This window comes from Pollachius pollachius (genome assembly GCF_949987615.1).
Source record: "Pollachius pollachius genome assembly, chromosome: 5".
Lineage (NCBI taxonomy): Eukaryota > Metazoa > Chordata > Actinopteri > Gadiformes > Gadidae > Pollachius > Pollachius pollachius.
Window position 1 is genome coordinate 2,468,278 of NC_136938.1, and position 23,456 is coordinate 2,491,733.

At 50.2% G+C, this 23,456-nt stretch overlaps 2 protein-coding genes across 3 annotated transcripts in view; both read left to right on the plus strand.

Annotated features, from left to right (window-relative positions):
- On the plus strand, nucleotides 1–23,195 carry trpm7 (transient receptor potential cation channel, subfamily M, member 7; the record flags this gene model as incomplete). Of its 2 annotated transcripts, XM_079736740.1 has the most annotated exons (22): nucleotides 1–149; nucleotides 5,831–5,910; nucleotides 6,792–6,830; nucleotides 7,149–7,356; nucleotides 7,858–8,071; nucleotides 8,997–9,121; nucleotides 9,223–9,394; nucleotides 11,203–11,377; nucleotides 11,695–11,818; nucleotides 12,198–12,270; nucleotides 14,042–14,142; nucleotides 14,469–14,603; nucleotides 14,745–14,798; nucleotides 14,890–15,030; nucleotides 15,607–15,741; nucleotides 16,105–16,382; nucleotides 16,934–17,162; nucleotides 17,550–17,705; nucleotides 17,822–17,965; nucleotides 21,622–21,750; nucleotides 22,069–22,320; nucleotides 22,583–23,195. In XM_079736740.1, the coding sequence occupies exons 1-22, from the start codon at nucleotides 147–149 to the stop codon at nucleotides 22,850–22,852; spliced, it is 3,237 nt and encodes a 1,078-aa protein (XP_079592866.1). In that variant the 5' UTR covers nucleotides 1–146. The 2 variants fall into 2 exon arrangements, with proteins under 2 accessions (XP_079592866.1, XP_079592867.1); XM_079736741.1 differs by lacking the exons at nucleotides 11,695–11,818; nucleotides 12,198–12,270; nucleotides 14,042–14,142; ... (9 more) ...; nucleotides 22,069–22,320; nucleotides 22,583–23,195 and having other exon boundaries at nucleotides 11,203–11,381.
- Nucleotides 23,018–23,456, plus strand: part of LOC307075757 (transient receptor potential cation channel subfamily M member 7-like) — a gene marked incomplete at both ends in the record, with an annotated part of 11,397 nt that continues 10,958 nt past the window's right edge. Inside the window, 2 exons of the mRNA XM_079736449.1 lie at nucleotides 23,018–23,048; nucleotides 23,276–23,408. Coding sequence (XP_079592575.1) covers nucleotides 23,018–23,048; nucleotides 23,276–23,408 — 164 coding nt within the window. The remainder of the gene's footprint in view (nucleotides 23,049–23,275; nucleotides 23,409–23,456) is intronic.

The window sequence follows — 23,456 nt, forward strand, 5'->3', positions numbered from 1 at the left end:
AGCAGCAGCCTCTCATCGGAGCGGCAGCCCAGGCGGATTCCTCCAGCGTTGTTCACCGGGCTTTCCTTCCAGGGCTCACGGAGACCCGCGCCACTAGATGGGTCAGAGCCGCGGCGCAGCGCACCTGAGTCTCACCGGAGGACAGGATGGTAGGTGGCGGAGTCGGTCTGAATGGTGGTGCTTTAACGGCTCAGGACGGCGGTGACCGCCGGTTGGAGCGGCGGGTCGACCTGCGTGCTGACAGCGGCGGAGTCCACTCCGTGGTCCGGGACATGGAGCGGCTCCGCGGTCCGGGATCCGGGGCATGGGAGGCCTCTTGTCCGCGGGGTTATGCCGCCAGGGTCGGCGTGCTGTGTGTCGCATGTCGGGGAGCCTCGGCTCCGGGTCCGTGGACCGGAGCTGAATGTGGTAACGGGGCTAGCTGGTAGCGAGCTAACCGCTAATGCTAAGATCTCCAGTACTGCCGCTCACAGCCACGCTGGGCTGGTAGGCTGGTAGGCTATTCTACTACTATAGTAACAGTACTATATAACACTATGACCCTACGTACTGTTATAGTGTTGTGGTACGCTATTACACTATGACCCTACGTACTGTTATAGTGCTGTGTTAGGCTATTCCACTGTCCCTACATACTGTTATAGTGATGTGTTGGTAGGCTATTCCACTATGACATTATGTTATAGCGTTGTGTTGGCAGGCTAGTACGCTTTGTCCCTGCATACTGTTATAGTGTTGTGGTAGGCTATTCCACTATGACCCTACATACTGTTATAGTGTTGTGGTAGGCTATTACACTATGTCCCTGTATACTGTTATAGTGTTGTGTTGTTAGGCTATTCCACTATGTCCCTACATACTGTTATATTGTTCTGTTTGTAGGGTAGTTGTGTTTGTAGGCCATTCCACACACCTTCCTTGAAATGAGCCTATTCTATTGAAATGTGTGTTTTCAGTGATATGAATAGCCTAGTGTTAGATACTATATATCACCTTATTGTCTGTGTGTGTGTGTGTGTGTGTGTGTGTGTGTGTGTGTGTGTGTGTGTGTGTGTGTGTCTGGACTTGCAGAGTATTTGTTCAAATCCAATGCATAACGGCACGTGTGTTTGAAATTGTTTCACCATGTTCTCAAACCTTTCCACCTCTGTGTCAATGTGTGTTCAGTTGTACCTCTCAGAACGAGTGTGTTATTGTGTAGAGTGCTTTTGAAGTCTTGAGGACCTGTGTTCTCCTCTGCTCGTGTGATTTGAAGTGTTGTGTACACTCAAACGCCTTATGACGACCAGCGAGGTGATGAACCTCGCTCACACGCTGTGTTCCGGGAACACGGTATGTGCCTTATCCAGCTGACCCTCTCAATGGGCCCCGGGCCTCAGTAGGAAGCAGGCCTACTTCCCCCGGTCTGAACCAGTCACATGCCCTGGCTTTAGCTTACCCTGCGTAACGGGGGTTGGTGCTGGCCCTCGGCGACACAGAGCTCCTGGGGCAGATAGAGGGATATCTACACAGGTTACGTAACCGGCGCTTTTATTAGTACCTGGAAGAGGTTGACTTGGTTTGTCATTGTGTACTACTGTGTATATGACGCTAGTGAATTACAGCATGTTGTTCTGTCCCAGGAAAGTGTTTATTTTGATAGCTGGTTGTGTTATTACATGGTTATTTCCTGTGTCTCTCGGAGTGTGGGTGGACATGTTGTGACCTCGTGGTCTGGTATAGACGGGCTACCTCACTCACCATGTGGGTCTGTGGAAAATGTTTCTGGTGTTTAGATTTCTCTCCTCTGCTCCCATTGATAGACATCACTGTGGAGACCGAATGGAAACGGTTCACTCTTAAAATGAACTGGAAAGTGAACTAGAATAAAAGTAGGAATATTCTTGAATATCAATCATTTATACCCTTAGCTCTTTGCAAAGTGTTTCCATCAACATGTGGACTGGTTTTAGGTCTCCACCCCTCCACAGTTCACAAAGTGTCCTGGTGAGTAGAGTCCCCATGAGGTGGTCTGGTCTGGTATGACAGGGGAGAGAGTCTCGGTCTGTTGACTTTATGAATAGAGCGTTGGAGTAGTCCTGTAGGTCCATCAGGGGAAACCCACCCAGCCAGACCCCCTGCAGTGCCCCCTGTGGACGCAGGAGAGAGCGCGGGACAGCACACTACAAGAAGAGTCAACAGTCGCTCTTATCTTTCGGACCAAGGTTCACTGGTCATTTTTAAATGTTAGCAGTTTTTTGCTATCTAGTTGAACCTTTTTGAAAGCAATATTAGGCGGCAGGTTCACTACCCCCCCTCTCACATCTTCTCCTGCCCTTTAGGCGTAGCCTTCCCTCTCACATCTTCTCCTGCCCTTTAGGCGTAGCCTTCCCTCTCACATCTTCTCCTGCTCTTTAGGCGTAGCCTTCCCTCTCACATCTTCTCCTGCTCTTTAGGTATAGCCTTCCCTCTCACATCTTCTCCTGCTCTTTAGGGGTAGCCTTCCCTCTCACATATTCTCGTGCTCTTTAGGGGTAGCCTTCCCTCTCACATCTTCTCCTGCTCTTTAGGGGTAGCCTTCCCTCTCACATATTCTCGTGCTCTTTAGGGGTGGCCTTCCCTCTCACATCTTCTCCTGCTCTGTAGGGATAGCCTTCCCTTTCACATCTTCTCCTGCTCTTTAGGGGTTGGTCCAAACCCTCCTCCCTGTGACTAGCAGATGCTGAAGGCATCATGGGTTCCTGCAGTCTAGAGGACTGGGTTCTGAAGACCCTGGGGTTATAGGACCTGAGGCCAGGACCACCGTCACATGTCTGTACATCAGCGCAGGCGGACTGGGAGCACGTCAGCCCCGTGACGAGCCTGCCTCCCGTCGGCATCAGGGCCTCAGCAGACCTCTACTGTCTGGGCCTCATGCTGAGACACAGAGACCTGTTTGAACCAGGATGAATGGAGGAGCAATGGCACTCTGTTGTCGTTTCATAGCAGTCATAACTGAGATATCTTTAATATGAGTTGCTCAACATGCGAGGGGTACGGATGGTCATTTCATATGATTTTTATAGCAACGGTTGGTTCTCATCCGCTGTATTAAGAACATTTATTGGTTGATTATTCTGGGCATTAATGCAAGGAAGCACGTGATGGATCAACATAAGTCACCTGCTCTTTAGATCAGTCCTGAGATCTGCTGCCACTCTCTTCCTACAGTACAAGAGGCTCTTTATACCTTTGTGTTGGGGGGGATACTCCGACCCAGAGTCCTTTTCAGAGCCAGCCCTGATACCTGGTTCAAGTATCACTCCCAGGTCTTGCTAGGTGCATTCCTAGCAAAGACACCAAATACAGGCATTCCAGAACAACTTTCTATTCGTCAGTTTTTACAAACCTGCATACCCACATAATTGGCTAGGCAGACCTGCATGGCTTCTCTCTCCTAGGCCTGCTGTATGCTGGGCGCATAGCACTATAGTACAATAGCGCTATAGTGCCCATGTCCACCATTTAAATACGTCTTGAAATGGTAATAATAAGACCACTAAAAATTACATTTTACTATTAAGAAATATCTGAATTAATAAATTAATAATTATTAATATTAATTCATATATAAATATTTGGTTTGTTTGTATTCTAGAAGCTAGAGTTTAAATCCGATTTTAGGTTGGTTTCAACAATGTGTTTTGACTGGAATGATACTTGATTTCATGACTATATGTGTGTTAACTTTGTGATATTCCGCACAAGGTGCTAGTCGTGAAGTAGGGAGTGAGTGGAGGACTCTTTTTGTTCAACACAAACCACATCAACGCTCTTACTCCATCACCTTCACTTCATCTCCGCTGTCCTGTCACATCGGCCACTCCGTCACCCGGAGGTCAACACACCTGAGCTGACTCAGAACTCAAGTCATCAATGTTGTCTTATTATTAATGTGAATCGAGTTTTGGAACTTTCAACCCTTTGTGCCGTTCACAATGTCAACATGCCTTAAGCATTTAATTATTAACATTGTCGTTGAGTAGTAGATTAAAGTCTATAGAACTCTTGTACATCAGAGGGAATCATGGGATGTTTGGTTTCTGAGAGGACTCAAGAGAGTTGTAGAACTGTGGTCCGGAAACCTCGTATATCCAGCGAGACACTGAAGCGGCAGACAAAAGACCCAAGTCAAACACAAGACTAATGTCAGCCGTGGAAAGTTTTGAAAGTTTTGAAGTTTTGAGAAAAGGAAGTGTGTGTGTGTGTGTGTGTGTGTGTGTGTGTGTGTGTGTGTGTGTGTGTGTGTGTGTGTGGACCACAGAGACGGCGTGGTCAGGCTCCTGGGACCCTCGGGCTGAGGCATGCAGCCGTGCACTGGGCCGTAAACAATGAGGGTCAATCAGGGAAGTGTTCTCCAGGAGAGGTGTGCGGCCGACTTCCTACAGGAACCCTCCGCTCATAAAGCCTTTCGAGGCGGGAACCGGGGAGGGAAGTGAGAAGGGAGGAAGAGAGAGTGAACATGTGAGTGTTTTTGGCAGGAGTTCTAACGCCCTTAACTCTATTGTTGCCTGACATTCTCAGGTACCATGGTTACTGCTGAACACAGCCCCAGTGTAAAAGGCCTGTGTGAAGGCTCCACTTTGACCCAGTGTTGTACTGGAGGAGCCCAGATCCGAGCTGCAGTAATGTGGGCTCCTGTTGGGCCAAGCGGTTAGCTCGCTGAAACCGAGAAAGACTTCCATAGTGAAGCTTTATTATCAGCTTGATGGAGGAGTGTGTTTGTGACCACAGTAACAAGGTGTGTGTGTGTGTGTGTGTGTGTGTGTGTGTGTGTGTGTGTGTGTGTGTGTGTGGTAGGTATATATCATTGAGGTCTCTGCCCTTCCACTAATCCTCTACCCCGCCCTCCCCCCCTGTGTTTTTGTTCCTGAATCCAGTATAATATTCAGGTTGTCCCAGACACATTCATCAGGCCCCTCGGTAGCTTCTTATAGATTAACAGCCAGGGAGTCAGGAGCCGACACGCTAACCTCGCACTCATCGCTCAGACTCTAACTAAAGCCGCTTCTGAACCCAGCCGCTGCGGAGCTCACTCTGAGACCCGCGCTGAAGCTGTTCAGGAGGACCTACAGTCGCAGCGGGACCCAGCGGGCAGAGAACACTAGTGGTGTAGCAGCGGGGTGTAGCGACGGGGTCTTGTCGTGAAGAGCCAGCGTGTCGGAGGCTGTGGTGACGGTGGTCTTGTCGGGTAGATCAAACGTGTCGCTGAGGCTGTGGTGACGGTGGTTTTGTCCGGGCGCTGCTGGCCAGTCCCGGTTATGTTCCTGTACAAAGCCCTTAAACACAGAGATGAAGAGGAGGACGCCGAGGTAACTGGAGGCTGGCCCTCGCCGAGGGGCCGCGGTCATGCGGTCGCCGTCCTAACGCCGTCTTGACCGGCCCGCAGCCCGACTGCGCTCAGGCGCTTCGCGGGCCTTCGGCAGGCTTAGCCGAGTTGTGTACGGAGGTATTTGCAGCAGGAGGGGGACTTGCTGTTCTAAACGGCAGATTTCTTCCATCGCGCTACAGTGGGACTAAGCCCCTCCCAGCGGAGGTTTCCTGGAGAACTGGGTCGCGGTTCTCTCCAGTTGCCTAGCTGGAGGGGCGCCTTTAGGAGTTATGGGACTAGTTGATTAGGTGGTGGTTTTGTGCAGGATAAGCTGCTCTGCTCTCAGCAGGGACAAGGTTTCTGGGTAGTTGTGCTATGTATGGTTTTTATGCATGATGTTAAATGATTGCCATTTGTTTAAACAAATGTCTTTGAAAATGTATTTTTTGTTCCATTAGGTTCTTCACCCGTTGATGTATTTCCTCTCTTCTCCCTCTGCAGTCCCAGAAACCCTGGATAGAAAGCACTTTCACCAAGAGGGAATGTGTGTACATCCTGCCAGTGTCAAAAGACCCCCACAGGTGTGTGTTCTGTGCCCCCCCGGCGGCCCGCCAAGGCTGAGCCTGTAATTGTACGGTGTGTGCGGAGGTAAGCCGGGCTTAACCACAGCTCTGCAAGGGGTGGTTGAGGCAGGCCCTCATGAGCTCCCTGTTTATGGCTCCACTGTCATTAACGCCTCTGCTGAATCACTCTCCTCTCCAGTATCTTCTGCTTCATGTCGCTTATCTTTGTTTCAAACACAAAGATGTATCATTATTTTCTATTCAGCCATTTTTCCATCACCACAAACACCCTTGTGCTTTAGTCCCTGTTTATAGAAGTTCCCTATATGGAAAAGAATCGTGTGTGTATTTCTGTAAAGAGAAGTACGGCCCACTCAACATGTCATCATGTTACCCATATGTCAACAAGATGCTGTTGGACAGGAGTGCTCTTGTTGTGCATGATTCCAGAATTCCCAGAGGACCTAAGGTAATCAAAGTGTCCAGATCCTGTGGAGGATTGTCGCTCTGCAGTTGGTTACGTTTTCACCAATGCCCCGGCCCCACTTCCTCTAGCCAACGCTCTGCTGTTGGCCTTTTGTTTTTTTTCTGATCAATAATTTGCCGGCGCGGTTTACTGCATCAGCTATTGGCAGCTCCCGGTAGATGATCCAGAGGGGATGGGGAAGGCTACGTCTGTCCGTAGGACGACAGCGGGACCATGATGGTCACTGCAGCCAGCAGCCTGACCTCTGGCCCCCCAGAATACAGATGACCTCCCCCAAAGCATCTAACCAGTCACCGTTCCCCCCGGCATTGAAGCATTAGCCCATCCATGTTGGTGATGGGTCTGTCACACTTCGACCGTATCTGTGATTGAACCACAGCTAAAGCTGCTGCTTTGTCCTCTGTCCCTCCAGATGCCTGCCCGGATGCCAGATCTGCCAGCAGCTGGTGCGGTGAGTGTTGCTGCTCCGCCGGACTCCTGCTCGCTGCAGACACCAGTCAGGCCTTGGTAGCCCGACGACCAGTTGATCAGGGGCCCGGAAGGTCCTTCATCAGGGTACCCTGTCGGAGGACAGGGCACCCTGATGGAGGACAGGGTACCCCTCAGGCTTCCATCGGAGGTCCGAGAGTCCACCAGATGCCTTTTTTGTATTCTTTTTCACAGCGTTTCTGTACTTCTGTACCTTAGTTCATAAACTTTATTATATTACATTGTTACACGTCTGTGTTCTCCTCAGGAGGTCCGGTGTGTTAACGTGTGCTCTCCTCAGGTGCTGCTGCGGCCGCCTGGTCCGGCAGCATGCCGGCTTCCCCGCCAGCCTGGCCGTCCGCTACTCGGACGGGCGGCTGGGTGACGACCCAGACCGCAGCGCGGCGGAGCCCCAGGAGTGGGCGGTGGACCGGCACACGGAGGAGAGCCCCACCGATGCCTACGGGGTCGTCAACTTCCAGGGGGGCTCCCACTCCTACAGGGCCAAGGTGAGGGGCTGGTCCTGGGGTTCAGAGCTCAGAGGGGCTGTACCGGCCAACACGGTGAAGAGGCAGAGTGGTACTGCAGGCTTACCAGGTAGCAAAGGCATATCCACCATGAGGACATGAAGCTGATTGGAAGCACCTGGTCCTGGTCGACTCTTTGTCATCCATCAGGGAGATCCAGACCTTGTTTGGAAATGGAAGGGACTCAGAATACACTTTCTTTTATTATTTTAAAGAAGTGGCTTTTAGTATGAATTGTATGAAGTATGAAGATACTGATGGCTAATGTTAAAGCTTAATGTTGTTGTTCAATGTTAGAAACCTACTTCAGTACAAGGCGGTTGTGTGTTTGTTAAATGTTAGAAACCTACTTCGGTACATGTTGTTAAAAACCTACTTCAGTACATGTTGTTGTTGTTGCTGTTAGAAACCTACTTCAGTACATTGTTGTTGTTCTTGTTACCATGTGCCCTCTTTCCTGCTGACGTCCGTGTGTCCCCCCAGTACGTGCGTCTGTCCCACGACTCGCCCCCGGAGCACGTCCTGCGCCTCATGCTGAGGGAGTGGCAGATGGAGCTGCCCAAGATCCTCATCTCAGTCCACGGGGGCATCCAGAACTTCGAGCTGCACCCGCGCATCAAGCAGGTGGTGGGGAAGGGGCTGATCAAGGCGGCCGTCACCACCGGGGCCTGGATCCTCACCGGTGGGGTCAACACGGGTAGGAACAAACGGCTGTCCCACATCCTTCTGCTGCTGCTGCCTAGGTTAACCCCTAGACAGCCCCGCTAAGCTTACCTGCTAGGCTAACACGCTAGGCTAACCCCTAGACAGCACCGCTAGGCTAACCCCCGGACAGCCCTGCTAGGCTAACCCGCTAGGCTAACCGCTAGGCTGACCGCCAGACAGCACCGCTAGGCTAACCCCCAGACAGATCGTGCGTGCCGTACGGCGTGGACAATAAAGGTTGTGTCTTCAAACGGCACCACCCGGCGCCACACCAGCGCCCTGCTGACGGAGGCAGGTGAGGAGTTAGAGGTTCGCAGAGGGGTGTGTCCCGTCCAGGCGTGTCTGACACGGCCCGGCCAACACGGCTCCTCGATCATAGTGTTTAAATCATTACTCACACGCCCCATTACCCAGAGCCAGATTACTGCTGAGGCCCGCTGCCTCTCGCTCCACCGGGGAGCGCTCAGATCAGAGAGGACACAGCAACATGCTGCGCTCATCTGATGGCTTCTGAACGATCGTGTCCCTCAAGGCACGCCTTCAAAGTAAAAGTACCAGAGGGTTGAGGCAGAACTCTATGAGAACATAGCAGATGTTAACAATAACCATGGTATCAGATTGTTTGGGTCTTTCATTAGAACATATGAAGAACAAATTAGAGCATAATACCGGTCCAGTTGTAGTCCATTCATAACAGCGGGTCCAGTTGTAGTCCATTCATAAGAATCATAGCACCGGGTCCAGTTGTAGTCCATTCATAACACCGGGTCCAGTTGCAGTCCATTCATAATACCGGTCCAGTTGTAGTCCATTCATAAAACCTGGTCCAGTTGTAGACATTCATAACAATGGTCCAATTGTAGTCCATTCATAACACCGGGTCCAGTTGTAGTCCATAACATAGCTCCTCCATCTAGGTGTGGCGAAACACGTTGGCGATGCGCTGAAGGACCACTCCACCAGATCCTCCAAGAAGATCTGCACTATCGGCATCGCTCCCTGGGGGGTGATCGAGAACCGGAACGACCTCATCGGAAGAGACGTAAGCAGTGGTGCCTTGGGACTGGTTCTGTGTGTGTTAATGTATGGTGAACAAGGATTAAGATGTGAGCTTTTAAAATCGTATGTGTTTTCTCCTCCCAGGTAATCGCTCCGTACCAGACGCTGCTGAACCCCCTCAGTAAGCTCAACGTCCTCAACAACTCCCACTCCCACTTCCTGCTGGTGGACGACGGCACGGTGGGGCGCTACGGTGCGGAGGTACAGCTCCGCCGGCAGCTGGAGAAACACATCAACCTGCAGAGGATCCACGCCCGTGAGTCCAGCTGGCTGTCTGTCTGTCTCTGAGTCACTCTATCTGTCTCTTTATCTCCCTCTGTCTGTATGTGTCTCTCCCTCTGTTTGTCTGTGAGTCTCTCCTCCTGTCTCTCTGTCTGTGAGTCTCTCTCTCTTTCTGTCTCTCTTTGAGTTTCTCTATCTGTGAGTCTCTCCTTCTGTCTGTGAGTCTCTCCCTCTGTTTGTCTGTGAGTCTCTCCTTCTGTCTCTCTGTCTGTGAGCCACTCCTTCTGTGTCTCTGTCTGTGAGTCTCTCCTTATCTTCCTCGTCCTTCTGACCCTGGACCTATGAGCCATGTTGTCATGGCCATGGATACATTTCCACCGTAGATTCTGAGGGGTGGAAAATAGTTGTAACAGGGTAGTCTATGTCAGTCAGGCTTCATAACAAATGCCCTAATTTAGCTTATTGAAGATGAGCGTGTTGTTTCTCTGAGACACCTGGAGGGAGGAGAGGTTCAGCCCCTGTGTATGAACGGGCAGCCAGAGATCCTATGAGCTGGGTCAGGAGTTGGTGTGCTGGTTAGAGGTTACCCGTAGTCGTACATTCACACCACTCCTAACACAGGGACTCTGGCTGTTCACACCACCCCTAACACAGGGACTCTGGCTGTTCACACCACTCCTAACACAGGGACTCTGGCTGTTCACACCACTCCTAACACAGGGTCTCTGGCTGTTCACACCACCCCTAACACAGGGTCTCTGGCTGTTCACACCACTCCTAACACAGGGACTCTGGCTGTTCACAGCACTCCTAACACAGGGTCTCTGGCTGTTCACACCACCCCTAACACAGGGTCTCTGGCTGTTCACACCACTCCTAACACAGGGACTCTGGCTGTTCACACCACTCCTAACACAGGGACTCTGGCTGTTCACACCACTCCTAACACAGGGACTCAGGCTGTTCACACCACCCCTAACACAGGGTCTCTGGCTGTTCATACCACTCCGTATACAGGGACTCTGGCTGTTCACACTACTCCTAACACAGGGACTCTGGCTGTTCACACCACTCCTAACACAGGGACTCTGGCTGTTCACACCACCCCTAACACAGGGTCTCTGGCTGTTCACACCACTCCTAACACAGGGTCTCTGGCTGTTTACACCACCCCTAACACAGGGTCTCTGGCTGTTCACACCACCCCTAACACAGGGACTCTGGCTGTTCACACCACCCCTAACACAGGGTCTCTGGCTGTTCACACCACCCCTAACACAGGGTCTCTGGCTGTTCACACCACCCCTAACACAGGGACTCTGGCTGTAATACATTTCCCAAAGTCAAACATTTAAGAGCGTGTGCCTGAGGCAGCAGTTGAATCTCGTTAATGATTAAAGCAAATACTCCTTTAATGTGCTTACAGGAATGTAAACATGTGGGCCTTTCACTTTGAGCAGGACTAGGATATCACGCAGTGTATAGTCTATTAAGATAACTTAACTACTACCGGTGGACCTATGGACACAACTTATTGGGAAATTAAATTGAAAGAACAATAGCAACTGCCCGCCCTGGGAAGCTGTTGTGATAACTTGAATCTTGTGTTAATGGTTGTGGCGCTCATTGTGCCTCTGTGGCTGACAGCCAGCGATAAGAGGAGACAGGGGGTATCACGGAGGGCTTCTGCCCTACCGTTAGTCAGTGGGTGGGTGGGACCAGTAGATTAATCTGTGTGTGTGTGTGTGTGTGTGTGTGTGTGTGTGTGTGTGTGTGTGTGTGTGTGTGTGTGTGTGTGTGTGTGTGTGTGTGTGTGTGTGTGTGTGTGTGTGTGCGCTCCAGGCATTGGGCAGGGGGTCCCGGTGGTGGCCCTGATCCTGGAGGGGGGCCCCAACGTGATCCTGACGGTGCTGGACTACCTGCAGGAGAGCCCCGCCGTGCCCGTGGTGGTGTGCGAGGGGACAGGCCGCGCCGCCGACATCCTGGCCTACATCCACAAGCAGACAGAGGAGGGGGGGTGAGATGTGGAGCGATGGAGGTCACGACCTCCCAGGCCCTCAGAGGGGCTCGACCCCCGGAGCATGCGTCTCTGAAAAGGATCTAATCCAACCTCAATCTAAAGGCCTCAGTCTAACCAGAGGCTAACAAGGAATCTGGTGAAGATTTTTTAACAACCACAAGCAGAATATATGAGTCGTTGAACTAGGTTGGGGAGACCCCCATCACGTCCTGAGATGGGGACCCCAGAGTACCAAAGTTAGGGGAGCAGTAGCATCCCCTGTGCGGTGAAATTAAACATATTCTTTCTATTGTTTATCATTATTTGTCATGCAGAGGCCTTCCTGATGGTGTGGAGGCTGACATCATCGCCACCATCAAGAAAACCTTCAACTTCAGCCACAGCGATGCCATCCATCTCTTCCAGACGCTCATGGAGTGCATGAAGAGCAAAGAGCTGGTGAGCCGCTCCACCTTCTCGTCGTTTCTTCAGCTGCTCTTTGTAATGATCTATAGACTATTAGCATGGTTTTCCCCATTAACCTTTCACAATCCCAATCACAATCATATGAAGGGAAGGCGAGGCCGATGAGAGATGAGCCCTGTTTACTGCCATTGCCCTGTAGCAGAACATGTTCTCGCATATTTCAGATAACAGGGTACTAAAGTAATAAGGAAATGAGATAGGCATGTGCTAATAACGCTAATCAAAAGGAGAATGTGGCTGATCATAATGCTGCTCTGACTGTAGCAGTCTTAGGATGCTTCTCTTTCAAGTCTCCTTACTGAAGTCTCCTAACTGCCTGTCTCCTAACTGCCTGTCTGCTCTTTCCCTGCAGATCACTGTTTTCCACCTCAGCTCTGAAGACCACCAGGACATTGACGTGGCCATCCTCAGAGCGCTGCTCAAAGGTGGGTTCATGGCCGGCACTTCCTGCTGCGTTTCCTCCTCCTCCTGCTGCCCCAATACAGGCCCCCTACCGCCCAGGAGCCTACCCCGACCAGGGGAAGGGACCGGGCCTGCTACCGCTAGGCCCCTGGACCCCATGCTAAGGCCCCTGGACCCCATGCTAGGCCCCTGGACCCCATGCTAGTGCCCGTTGATCCCATGCTAGGCCCCCATGCTAGGCCCCAGGTCCCCATGCTAGGCTCTGACCTGTTGGCCCTTGAAGGAGAGAGGGCCTCTGTGTTTTCATTCTGGTATTGAGCTGTTTGGAGACCCGACCGCCCCCCCTCCCTCCCCTGTGCTCCTCTCAAAGTGGACAGAGATCAAGTGGAGCCTGTTTTTCATCTCGGGTCTTTTGCTTGTTTTACTTTTGGTTGAGTGGTAGAGATAGACAGAGAGGGGGAGAGAGCATGCTCATGTTGTACACCTTAGGTGCAAATAAGATGCTTTTCTTCAAGCTGTACTACAAAAATAGAACAGTTTTTTTTTAATGTCCTCTCTAGTTCTTTTTATTTAGTGACTGATGACATTTGAGTGGTTTCTGGGGTCAGGGAGAGAATGAAACCAAAAGGCTGGATCTGGTGGAGGAACTGGTCAACCAGGAGTTTTTCCCAGAGGATAGGATCGGCCACGCCCCTACAGAACCACATATTTCACATGGAGATCTGATCTTGGTCAAACAAAAACCCATCCCCTGCTGAACCCCCAAAGGGCCACGGAGGTTTCAGTGCCAAACCGTCTCCATTTCAAAAGCCAAACACGGCTCTAAACTGAAGTGCTGTCTTATTGGAGTATTACCACCCTAGAAGCTGCTATGGATTCTGTTAGCAGGCATGTTGGCAAGAGGATCATCCTAGGCCATACCTTAATGAAAAATGTTTTGTCAATGTTTTAAATAAAATGTTTGCTATAGTTGTCGTTTTGAAGTGGCGGCCTTTAAAGAGGGATGATGGTTATGGAGAATGAGACAGTTAACCAATGGGGCCAGGTGCTACCACACTTGCTTTGAAGCAAGTTGAACCTTACTGTCTGTCAAACCTAAAGCCAAGCAAACCCCCGTGCTGAATAAATTGGTGGAAAGAAAAGTTGCGCTTGCGTTTCGAAGTCTGCGCAAACTTCGAAACGCAAGCGCAACTTTTCTTTCCAGCAATTTATTCTCAGCCAAGGCAGAGATAACCACCACTGTGAGTCTTTACTTGTTGTGGAAATACCAGACCTTCGGAGATCCCAACGCCATCATTTAGTGTTAATAATATCATTTGGAGGCACATACAGCTTTCGGCCGTGATAATATATATATCTATATATAGATATATATATTATCACGGCCGAAAGCTGTATTATAGAGCTTCGGGAGTCCACAAACATCAACAATCAATTGTTCCTACATGTTGCGGATCACTCTCACTTCAGGGAATAAACGCTGATTGGCTGTCATGACCAAGCATCAAGGGGAATCTGCAGGAAAGTTCAAAATTTTATGTTCGAGGAAAGTGTTCCCGCGAGTAGAATCACACGAAATCCAGGTTGTTCGCGCCATTCATTTATTCACTCATTCAACCATCCGCAGCCCAGGTTTTGCCAGCGGACAATGTGCGTCTTTGCATTGAGTTTATGTATTGACACCGCGCCTCCTCATTGGTGTGAACCCACCTTACCTCTCAAAGCGAAGGACTGTGGCCAGGCTGAACAACGGCTCCTGGTGGTAACTCTCAGAATATGTGTCTTCTCCTCCAGGAACAAACGCCCTGGCCTTCGATCAGCTGGTCCTGACGCTGGCCTGGGACCGTGTGGACATCGCCAAGAACCACGTCTTCGTGTACGGGCAGCAGCTCCTGGTACGTGTGGCTGGGTGTGTGTTCGTCTCAGGGGTTCGTTGACCCAGCTCCACTCGACAGCCTTTAGCAGCGGGATCAAGCGTCAGGTGGACGAGGCAGACCTGGCCGGCCGCCACACAGCGGCTTGTGTGTTCCTAATGTTGGCCCTCATCAGGAGGTTCTGTAGCCCCTCAGGGCCCCTCTGGCTCTTCATCATACAGCCACGCGACTCAAGAGCCCTTTGGTTTGTCATTGTCTGGAATCGCATTGTACTTCGTATTCATGAATTCAGTTATTTTGATTAGACTATTGTGTGTGTGTGTGTGTGTGTGTGTGTGTGTGTGTAGGTGGGTTCTCTGGAGCAGGCCATGCTGGACGCCCTGGTGATGGACAGGGTGGACTTTGTGAAGCTGCTCATAGAGAACGGGGTCAGCCTCCACCGCTTCCTTACCATTCAACGGCTGGAGGAGCTCTACAACACGGTAACTCACTCTTTACTCACTTATTAACTACTCATACAGACATTCACTCACTAATTTACTCACAGTGACTCACTCATTTACTCACTCACCCACTGGGCTTTTCATAACATGTGTGTTGTTTGGTCCTCTTTGTCGCTATAGAAACAGCCTTCGAACAACCCCACCCTGCTCCACCTGGTCAGGGATGTCAAACAGGTATGTCAGGGATGTCCAGCGTTCAGGCCCTGGTTCAGTAGCGTTGCGTTGTGGCTCGTTTTGGTTTGTGACTTTCATCCATTTCTTCCAGGGTAATCTGCCCCCAAACTATAAGATCACCTTGATTGACGTGGGCCTGGTAATTGAGTTCCTCATGGGCGGGACTTACAGGTGCAACTACACCAGGAAACGGTTCCGGACCATTTACAACAGCCTACACGGCAGCAACCGGGTAGGTGAACTCTGAGTTAAGGAACTCCTTGGGAACTCCCTTACAACCCTGTTGATTTTGGTATGTGATGTTGATAGGGTTTTAATTATGTTGATCCCATTCAAATACGACTGGTTGTTTTTGTTGAGGGGGAATGAGCCTTTGTATCTACATATATACCCTTTCACGGAGCCGCCATAAATCTACTGTAGCCCAGAACAGACACACTACAGAGGACGCGATCTCTATATGTGACATAATATTACCTGCAAACTATGACCTATAGTTTTACAGAATCAATAACTACATGTAATAATAAACAGATCAGGGGAGCGCATTCCTTGCCGCTTGATGCTGGTGTAGATAATGTTTAAGACGTGGTGTGGTTTGGAGGGGGCGGGGGTGTTTAGGCGGTTGGCTAGATGCCACTAAATACTACACACTGCACCTCTTTAGGATGATAACAAGCGCCTGAACCTTTGAGACTTAGTGTTGTTTCACATGCTGTACCACAGCCTAGTCTCACGTGTGTGTGTGTGTGTGTGTGTGTGTGTGTCCGTGTGTGTCCGTGTGTGTCCGTGTGTGTCCGTCCCTAAGAGATCGGGGCGCCACATGGCCGGCTCCGGTTCTCACCTGAGGAACAGCCACGAGACCTTCAGTATCCAGGCGGACAAGAAGGAGAAGACCAGACACAGCCACTTTATTAAGACCGCCCAGCCATACAAGCCCAAGGTAGGCCTCTACAAGATAGGTAAGGTCCTCATAAGCCAGGGTAGGTCCACATAACCCAAGGTAGGCCCCTACAAGCTAGGCTAGGTGCTCATAACCCAGGGTAGGTCCTCATAACCCAGGGTAGGTCCTCATAACCCAGAGTAGGTCCTCATAACCCAGGGTAGGTCCTCATAACCCAGAGTAGGTCCTCATAACCCAAGGTAGGTCCTCATAACCCAGGGTAGGTCCTCATAACCCAGAGTAGGTCCTCATAACCCAGAGTAGGTTTTTATAACCCAGAGTAGGTCCTCAGAACCTCTATGTGATTGAGGATCTATGTTATTAGGATTAATGTCAGGTATCTGATGACCCTCCTCCTTGCAGCCAGAAGTTTCCACAGAGCAGAACAAGAAGAGGAGCAAGGAAGAGATGGTGGACATCGACGACCCCGAGACGCGGCGCTTCCCCTACCCCTTCAACGAGCTGCTGGTGTGGGCCGTTCTGATGAAGAGGCAGAAGATGGCGCTGTTCTTCTGGCAGCACGGGGAGGAGAACATGGCCAAGGCGCTGGTGGCCTGCAAGCTCTGCCGCTCCATGTGCTTCGAGGCCAAGAAGAGCGACCTGGTGGACGACACTTCTGAGGAGCTGAAGGAGTACTCCAAGTAGGCTCCTGGTTCTCCTGCTTTAGCGCCTCGTCAGGCTGTGGACTAACCACTAGGCAGAGCAAAGTCTGGAGATGTTCCCATACCATTATGTCCTTCCATATTCCTGAACTTGAGTATCATCTGATACCAAGTATATTTTGATACAGCATCTATCTCTAACTACTAATAGCACTTGTTCTTATTGAAGGGTTCTCTTACGATGACCGCAATGTAAAGTCGGTTCATCTACTGTCTGAATATTTTTTTTCATTTACATCTATAATTATAATATTACTTTTGTATTCTTGTAGTTAAGCTGTGTTCTCTGCCTGTTTAGTATATTGGATGTTATCAGGTCGGCGCATAGACTTCGGTACTCGCCGATACCCGATACTGCATTTTAGGCAGTATCTGAGTAATGTCTGATACGGGTATCGGTATCGGAACAACTCTAGCACAGTCCGCTCCGTTGATGGGAATAACATTTGTATAGATGGGAAGGGTTGTCAAAAGGATCAGGACCTGACAATCAACTAACGGTTCATCATGGTCCTTCTGTCTGTCTGCAGTGAGTTCGGCACGCTGGCCGTGGACCTGCTGGAGGAGTCTTTCCGCCAGGACGAGACCATGGCTATGAAGCTGCTCACCTACGAGCTGAAGAACTGGAGCAACTCCACCTGCCTGAAGCTGGCTGTGTCCTCCCACCTGCGGCCCTTCGTGGCTCACACCTGCACCCAGATGCTGCTGTCGGACATGTGGATGGGAAGGCTCAACATGCGCAAGAACTCCTGGTACAAGGTAGCTGCAACTCTCAGAGGGATGGCTCCAGGGTTAACATCACAGTACACACTCACACCTTCAGAGGGGTTGACTCCAGGGTTAACACCACAGTACACACTCACACCTTCAGACGGTTAGCTCCAGGATGAACACCACACACTACACACTCACACCTGTACCTGTACCTGAACCCTGCTGGGGTCCTCAGGGTTCAATGGATTCAGACTGCAGCTGTCAAGTGTTGATCAACTTCTCCAAGACTCCCTTTTACTGCCTGGTCTGACCTCTGCATGACACGTCTGACCCATCAGAAGTTGAGCTCAACTTGGACATGGCCTTCGAGTATTTGAATTGACGTTCAACATTTGTGTGTGTGTGTGTCTGTGTGTGTATGTGGTTCCCTAGGTGATCCTGAGTATGCTGGTTCCTCCTGCCATCCTGCTGTTAGAGTACAAGTCCAAGGCAGAGATGGCCCACATCCCTCAGAGCCAGGACGACCACCAGATGACCATGGAGGACAGCGAGCACAACTTCCACCATATGGCCGACGACATCCAGATGGTGGGCAGTCTCCCTTCTCTTCTTTACCAGCTGTTATTTTTTTAACACGCATGTTCTTCTTTTTATGGTCCCTATAGTGTCCCGTTCTCCTCCTAACGTTATCCCCCCCCGTTCAGGACGTGTTTAAAGAAGCCAGGTCACATGACACCACAGAGGTGAAGAACGACACTGAGACCCACCCCCGCTCCAGGAAGCTGCCCCTGACCAGGAAGATCTACGCCTTCTACCACGCCCCCATCGTCAAGTTCTGGTCCAACACAGTAGGCTGGCTGCTCCCTGCTTCCTCCTCCTTGCTCCCTCCTCCCTGCTCCCTGCTCCCAACACAACTAGGAGAGTCCAGGAGATATTTTTTCTCGTTGAGATTTCGACATTTCTAGCATCCCTGATGCTAATGATTTGCTACTCATACTGTATTGTTACGACACAAGCTGCCTTCTCTGCGGGGAAAAGCAGCAACCATCTGTGGTCCCGTACTGATGTCTGACTGGAGCGCCTGATGTTTGACTGAGTGTTCACCGAGAGTGGGGCTCAGATGGTCTGCTGTCAGTGTTGGCCAGGCAGAAGGAGAGAGACGGGGCAACGAGGGTCTGAGCCAATCAATGCGCTGTGAGCAGCTCTTCGTCTGAATACACATTTTAAAATCACAAAAAAGAAAGGTCAATATGTTGTTGATATTGTGGAGGGCTAAAAAGAATTAAGGTCAGGGTAAAACTGAAGCATTTGCGTTTCTGCAGATATGAGCAGAAGTTGTCGGTACATGTCCTGCGTTTCTACCTGATGTGTGACACTGAGCCACCAGCTTGATCCTGAATATGTTTAAACGCGCCGCTCCACAAGCGCTCCCACGGTCCATGGGACTATTCCCCGTGCCACACGTGAGCACATACTCACGCCCCGGGCTGGTTCCACGCATCGCTGAGAGGAAATGGGCGGCCTTTCCGTCCAGGGTCGTGCTAAGATGTGCTGATAGCACTGCTGAAACTGCCAAGTGCCCATAAAGTGCCGATCAGAAGGGCTATCTTAAACCGCAGTACCTAAGCCCTGATCTTAACACTGATGATGTCGCTTCAGGCAGCGTTTAAAAGCGACTTGCTGGTGAGATGTGGGTGTGAAGACCGCTCCGTTCCCAGTGGTCGGGCCGTGTTAGTCAGGGTCCACTGACTCTTGAGTCTGAATCTCGCTGTGCTTCTGACGCGATGAGGGCCTCTGGATCACCTAGGCGTTCGAACACTAAGCCCTGTATGGTTCTCTGTAGAGTCGGATTCACAGCCCTGAAGAGCTCTGACTGTGAGGTTCAGAAGGGTGTGTGGCGCTAGGCAAATGAACCAAGCATTTTGTACCGTTTAGTTTTTCTCAGATTCTTGCATTGATGTTGCATTCAGTGGACAGTGGACTGAAGTGTATTTTGTTGTTTTCATATCACAGAGAGTGCAAGTAGTTTTAGTTGTTCACCAGATCACCGTCCCGGCTGCAAACAAGACGCTATTGTTTCTGATAAATGCCTTTCATACCACTCTTGCTGTTGTTCAGGAGATGAATGCAAAATCACACAGACGGCCTTCTCCTAATACCAAGAATATAAACTGTCTTATACAGTGGGGCAAAAAAGTATTTAGTCAGCCTCAAATTGTGCAAGTTCTCCCACTTAAAAAGATGAGAGAGGCCTGTAATTTTCATCATAGGTATACCTCAGCTATGAGAGACAAAATGAAAAAAAAAAATCTAGAAAATCACATTGTCTGATTTTTAAAGAATTTATTTGCAAATTATGGTGGAAAATAAGTATTTGGTCAATAACAAAAGGTCATCTCAATACTTTGTTACATGCCCTTTGTTGGCAATGACAGAGGTCAAACGTTTTCTGTAAGTCTTTACAAGGTTTTCACACACTGCTGCTGGTATTTTGGCCCATTCCTCCATGCAGATCTCCTCTAGAGCAGTGATGTTTTTGGGTCACACAGACTTTCAACTCCCTCCAAAGATTTTCTATGGGGTTGAGATCTGGAAACTGGCTAGGCCACTCCAGGACCTTGAAATGCTTCTTACGAAGCCACTCCTTCGTTGCCCGGGCGGTGTGTTTGGGGTCATTGTCATGCTGAAAGACCCAACCACGTTTCATCTTCAGTGCCCTTGCTGATGGAAGGAGGTTTTCACTCAAAATCTCACGATACATGGCCCCATTCATTCTTTCCGTCACACGGATCAGACGTCCTGGTCCCATGGCAGATAAACAGCCCCAAAGCATGATGTTTCCACCCCCATGCTTCACTGTAGGTATGGTGTTCTTTGGATGCAACTCAGCATTCTTTCTCCTCCAAACACGACGAGTTGAGTTTTTACCAAAAAGTTATATTGTGGTTTCATCTGACCATATGACATTCTCCCAATGCTGTTCTGGATCATCCAAATGCTCTCTAGCAAACTTCAAACGGGCCCGGACATGCACTGGCTTTAGCAGGGGGACACGTCTGGCACTGCAGGATTTGAGTCCCTGGCGGCGTAGTGTGTTAGTGATGGTAGCCTTTGATATTTTGGTCCCAGCTCTCTGAAGGTCATTCACTAGGTCCCCCCGTGTGGTTCTGGGATTTTTGTTCACCGTTCTTGTGATCATTTTGACCCCACAGGGTGAGATCTTGCGTGGAGCCCCAGATCGAGGGAGATTATCAGTGGTCTTGTATGTATTCCATTTCCTAATAATTGCTCCCACAGTTGATTTCTTCACACCAAGCTGCTTACCTATTGCAGATTCAGACTTCCCAGCCTGGTGCAGGTCTACAATTGTGTTTCTGGTGTCCTTTGACAGCTCTTTGGTCTTGGTCATAGTGGAGTTTGGAGTGTGACTGTTTGAGGTTGTGGACAGGTGTATTTTATACTGATAAGGAGTTCAAACAGGTGCCATTAATACAGGTAAAAAGTCGAGGACAGAGGAGCCTCTTAAAGAAGAAGTTACAGGTCTGTGACAGCCAGAAATCTTGCTGGTTTGTAGGTGACCAAATACTTATTTTCCACCATAATTTGCAAATAAATTCTTAAAAAATCAGACAATGTGATTTTCAGGATTTTTTTTTTCATTTTGTCTCTCATAGCTGAGGTTTACCTATGATGAAAATTACAGGCCTCTCTCGTCTTTTTAAGTGGGAGAACTTGCACAATTGGTGGCTGACTAAATACTTTTTTGCCCCACTGTATAACTTTATGGACGAAATCGATCCACAACATTCTCTCTATTCTCGCCCATACAATTTTCCTTCTTTCTGTAAAGAAGCCAAGTAGCGGCCTGTATCCTGTCTCTCTCTCCCTGCTGGAGCCCCACTGCTCTCAGTGGAGGTCAGGTCAGCGCTGACCTCCACAGAGAGGACTGCTATCCCACGGGTCGCCTTCTCTAAACACTCCCCAGCGAGGCTTCCCTCTGGAGGGCAGCACTAGTCTGTAGGCATCCCTCCTTCTGGAGGTGTTGTAACTCAGTGTAGTCCAGCTGCTCTGTCACAGAGAAGGAACATGGATTTACACAACAGGGAAGAGGACACATGCACCAACAGAGGCAGAAAAATAAGCAAACATTTGCTCTGGATTGTATCTCCATTCCAGACCCTAAACCGTAGCTGGTGGTCTCTGTGTTGTAGGTTTGTCTTCTGTAGTCATCCTGCTGTGTGACATTTGGAAGGCCTGAGGGCCTTGGTCAGTCATGGGTCACCGTGTGGTCAGCATGAACCGCTTACAGCTGCTTCACAGGGCAGTGGACTGGGCCTGCGGGGACGCCACAGTAGGCCGTGCTGGCTTACTGGGCGTGATGGTGCTTGAATGGTTGGCTTAAGAATAAGTGTTCCTCATTAAGTCACTGCTTCACAACAGGAATTATTTAAGGGACCTGAAATGGCTGCATAAAATAAAACGTGTGTGTCTGCGTGTCCTCCAGCTGTTCTACCTGGCCTTCCTGATGTTCTACTCCTACGTGGTGCTGGTGAAGATGCCCGAGTGGCCGTCTCCCCAGGAGTGGGTGGTCATCCTCTACATCTTCACCTCCGCCGTGGAGAAGATCCGCGAGGTACGTTTCTGTAAAACACAGATATATTAAACAGCCCCTAGATGATGGTCTTAATAATACACCATGTTCCAAATGTCAGCCTTTTACCTGCGTCCTATTGGTTCATATACCAAACGGCAAAGTCCTATTGGTTCATATAGCAAACATCAGCGTCCTATTGGTTCATATAGCAGACGTCATCGTCCTTTTGGTTTATATAGCAGACGTCAGCATCCTATTGATTCATATACCAAACGTCAATGCTTTACCTGCGTCCTATTGGTTCATATACCGAACGTCAGTGTTTTACCTGTGTGCTATTGGTCGTTATCTGTGCAGATGTTCATGTCGGAGGCGGGTAAGATCAGCCAGAAGATCAAGGTGTGGTTCAGCGACTACTTCAACGTGTCCGACTTCCTGGCCATCGTCACGTTCTTCGCGGGTTTCGGGCTGCGGCTGGCGGGGGGTGAGGCCTTCGTCCCGGGCCGGACGGTGTACTGCCTCAACATCGTCTTCTGGTACGTCCGCCTGCTGGACATCCTGGCCGTCAACCAGCAGGCAGGGCCCTACGTCATGATGATCGCCAAGATGGTGAGTCTCCCTGAGGAGGGGTCCTGCTGAGCACGCCCAGTTCACCACCGCCAGGGTGGACTGGTGGCTGTTATTGATGAGGATTTGGACTACACGCATGTATGTTGGGATGTTTAGGTGGATGTCGACCCAAACAAATAAAAAAAGATTTGTAACATAAAACATATCTTTTGAATCTACCAAGATCCTACAATCCTCATTTGTGTGTGTGTGTGTGTGTGTGTGTGTGTGTGTGTGTGTGTGTGTGTGTGTGTGCTCCCAGGTGGCAAACATGTTCTACATCGTGGTGATCATGGCCATCGTTCTCCTGAGTTACGGCGTTCCCAGGAAAGCCATCCTGTACCCGGACGAGGATCCCAGCTGGACGTTGGCCAAAGACGTGGTGTTCCAGCCGTACTGGATGATGTATGGTGAAGTATACGCGTACGAAATCGATGGTAAGGACGATGTGGACATTATGGCCGACTACGCTGGTAAGAACATTTCATTAACCCTTCCTCACAGCATGGCGCTGATTTGTCACCTCAGATGAGCACCGGTGCAAATCAAACCACCAAGACCCTAATCATCGTCTCACCTCTCCAGTAGAGCCTCTCTCTCCCCCACGCCTCCCCCATCACACCCCCACGCGGGCCTCTGGGAGGGCAGGGCTCTGGTTTCCACCACCGCACCCTGACCTCTGAACCCCCCCGGTCACATGACCTGGGCCTCAGAGCTGATTGGTGGAGGTGCAGCGGTGGAACCCAAGGCCCGGCTCCGCCCCTAGGCCTGTGTGGGCCTACTCAGGGTTTCCTGCACTGTTGTAATTAACTTGTTGTGTTTTTATCACGGTAATGTGTAGAGGTCATTGTGGACCATAGTGTCATGTTTTTATGTGAAGCTGCACTGTTATGTCGTTGTGTGTGTGTGTGTGTGTGTGTGTGTGTGTTCCTAAAGAGACGCTCTTCCTCCACAGTGTGCGCGAACAACAGCGACCCCTCGGTCAAGAAGCTGTGCACCACCAGCGTGTGGCTCACCCCCCTGCTGCAAGCCGTCTACCTCTTCGTCCAGTACATCCTGATGGTCAACCTCCTCATCGCCTTCTTCAAGTGAGTGTCCGTCATACCTCTTTAGACTCTAGGGGGACTTCAAATACT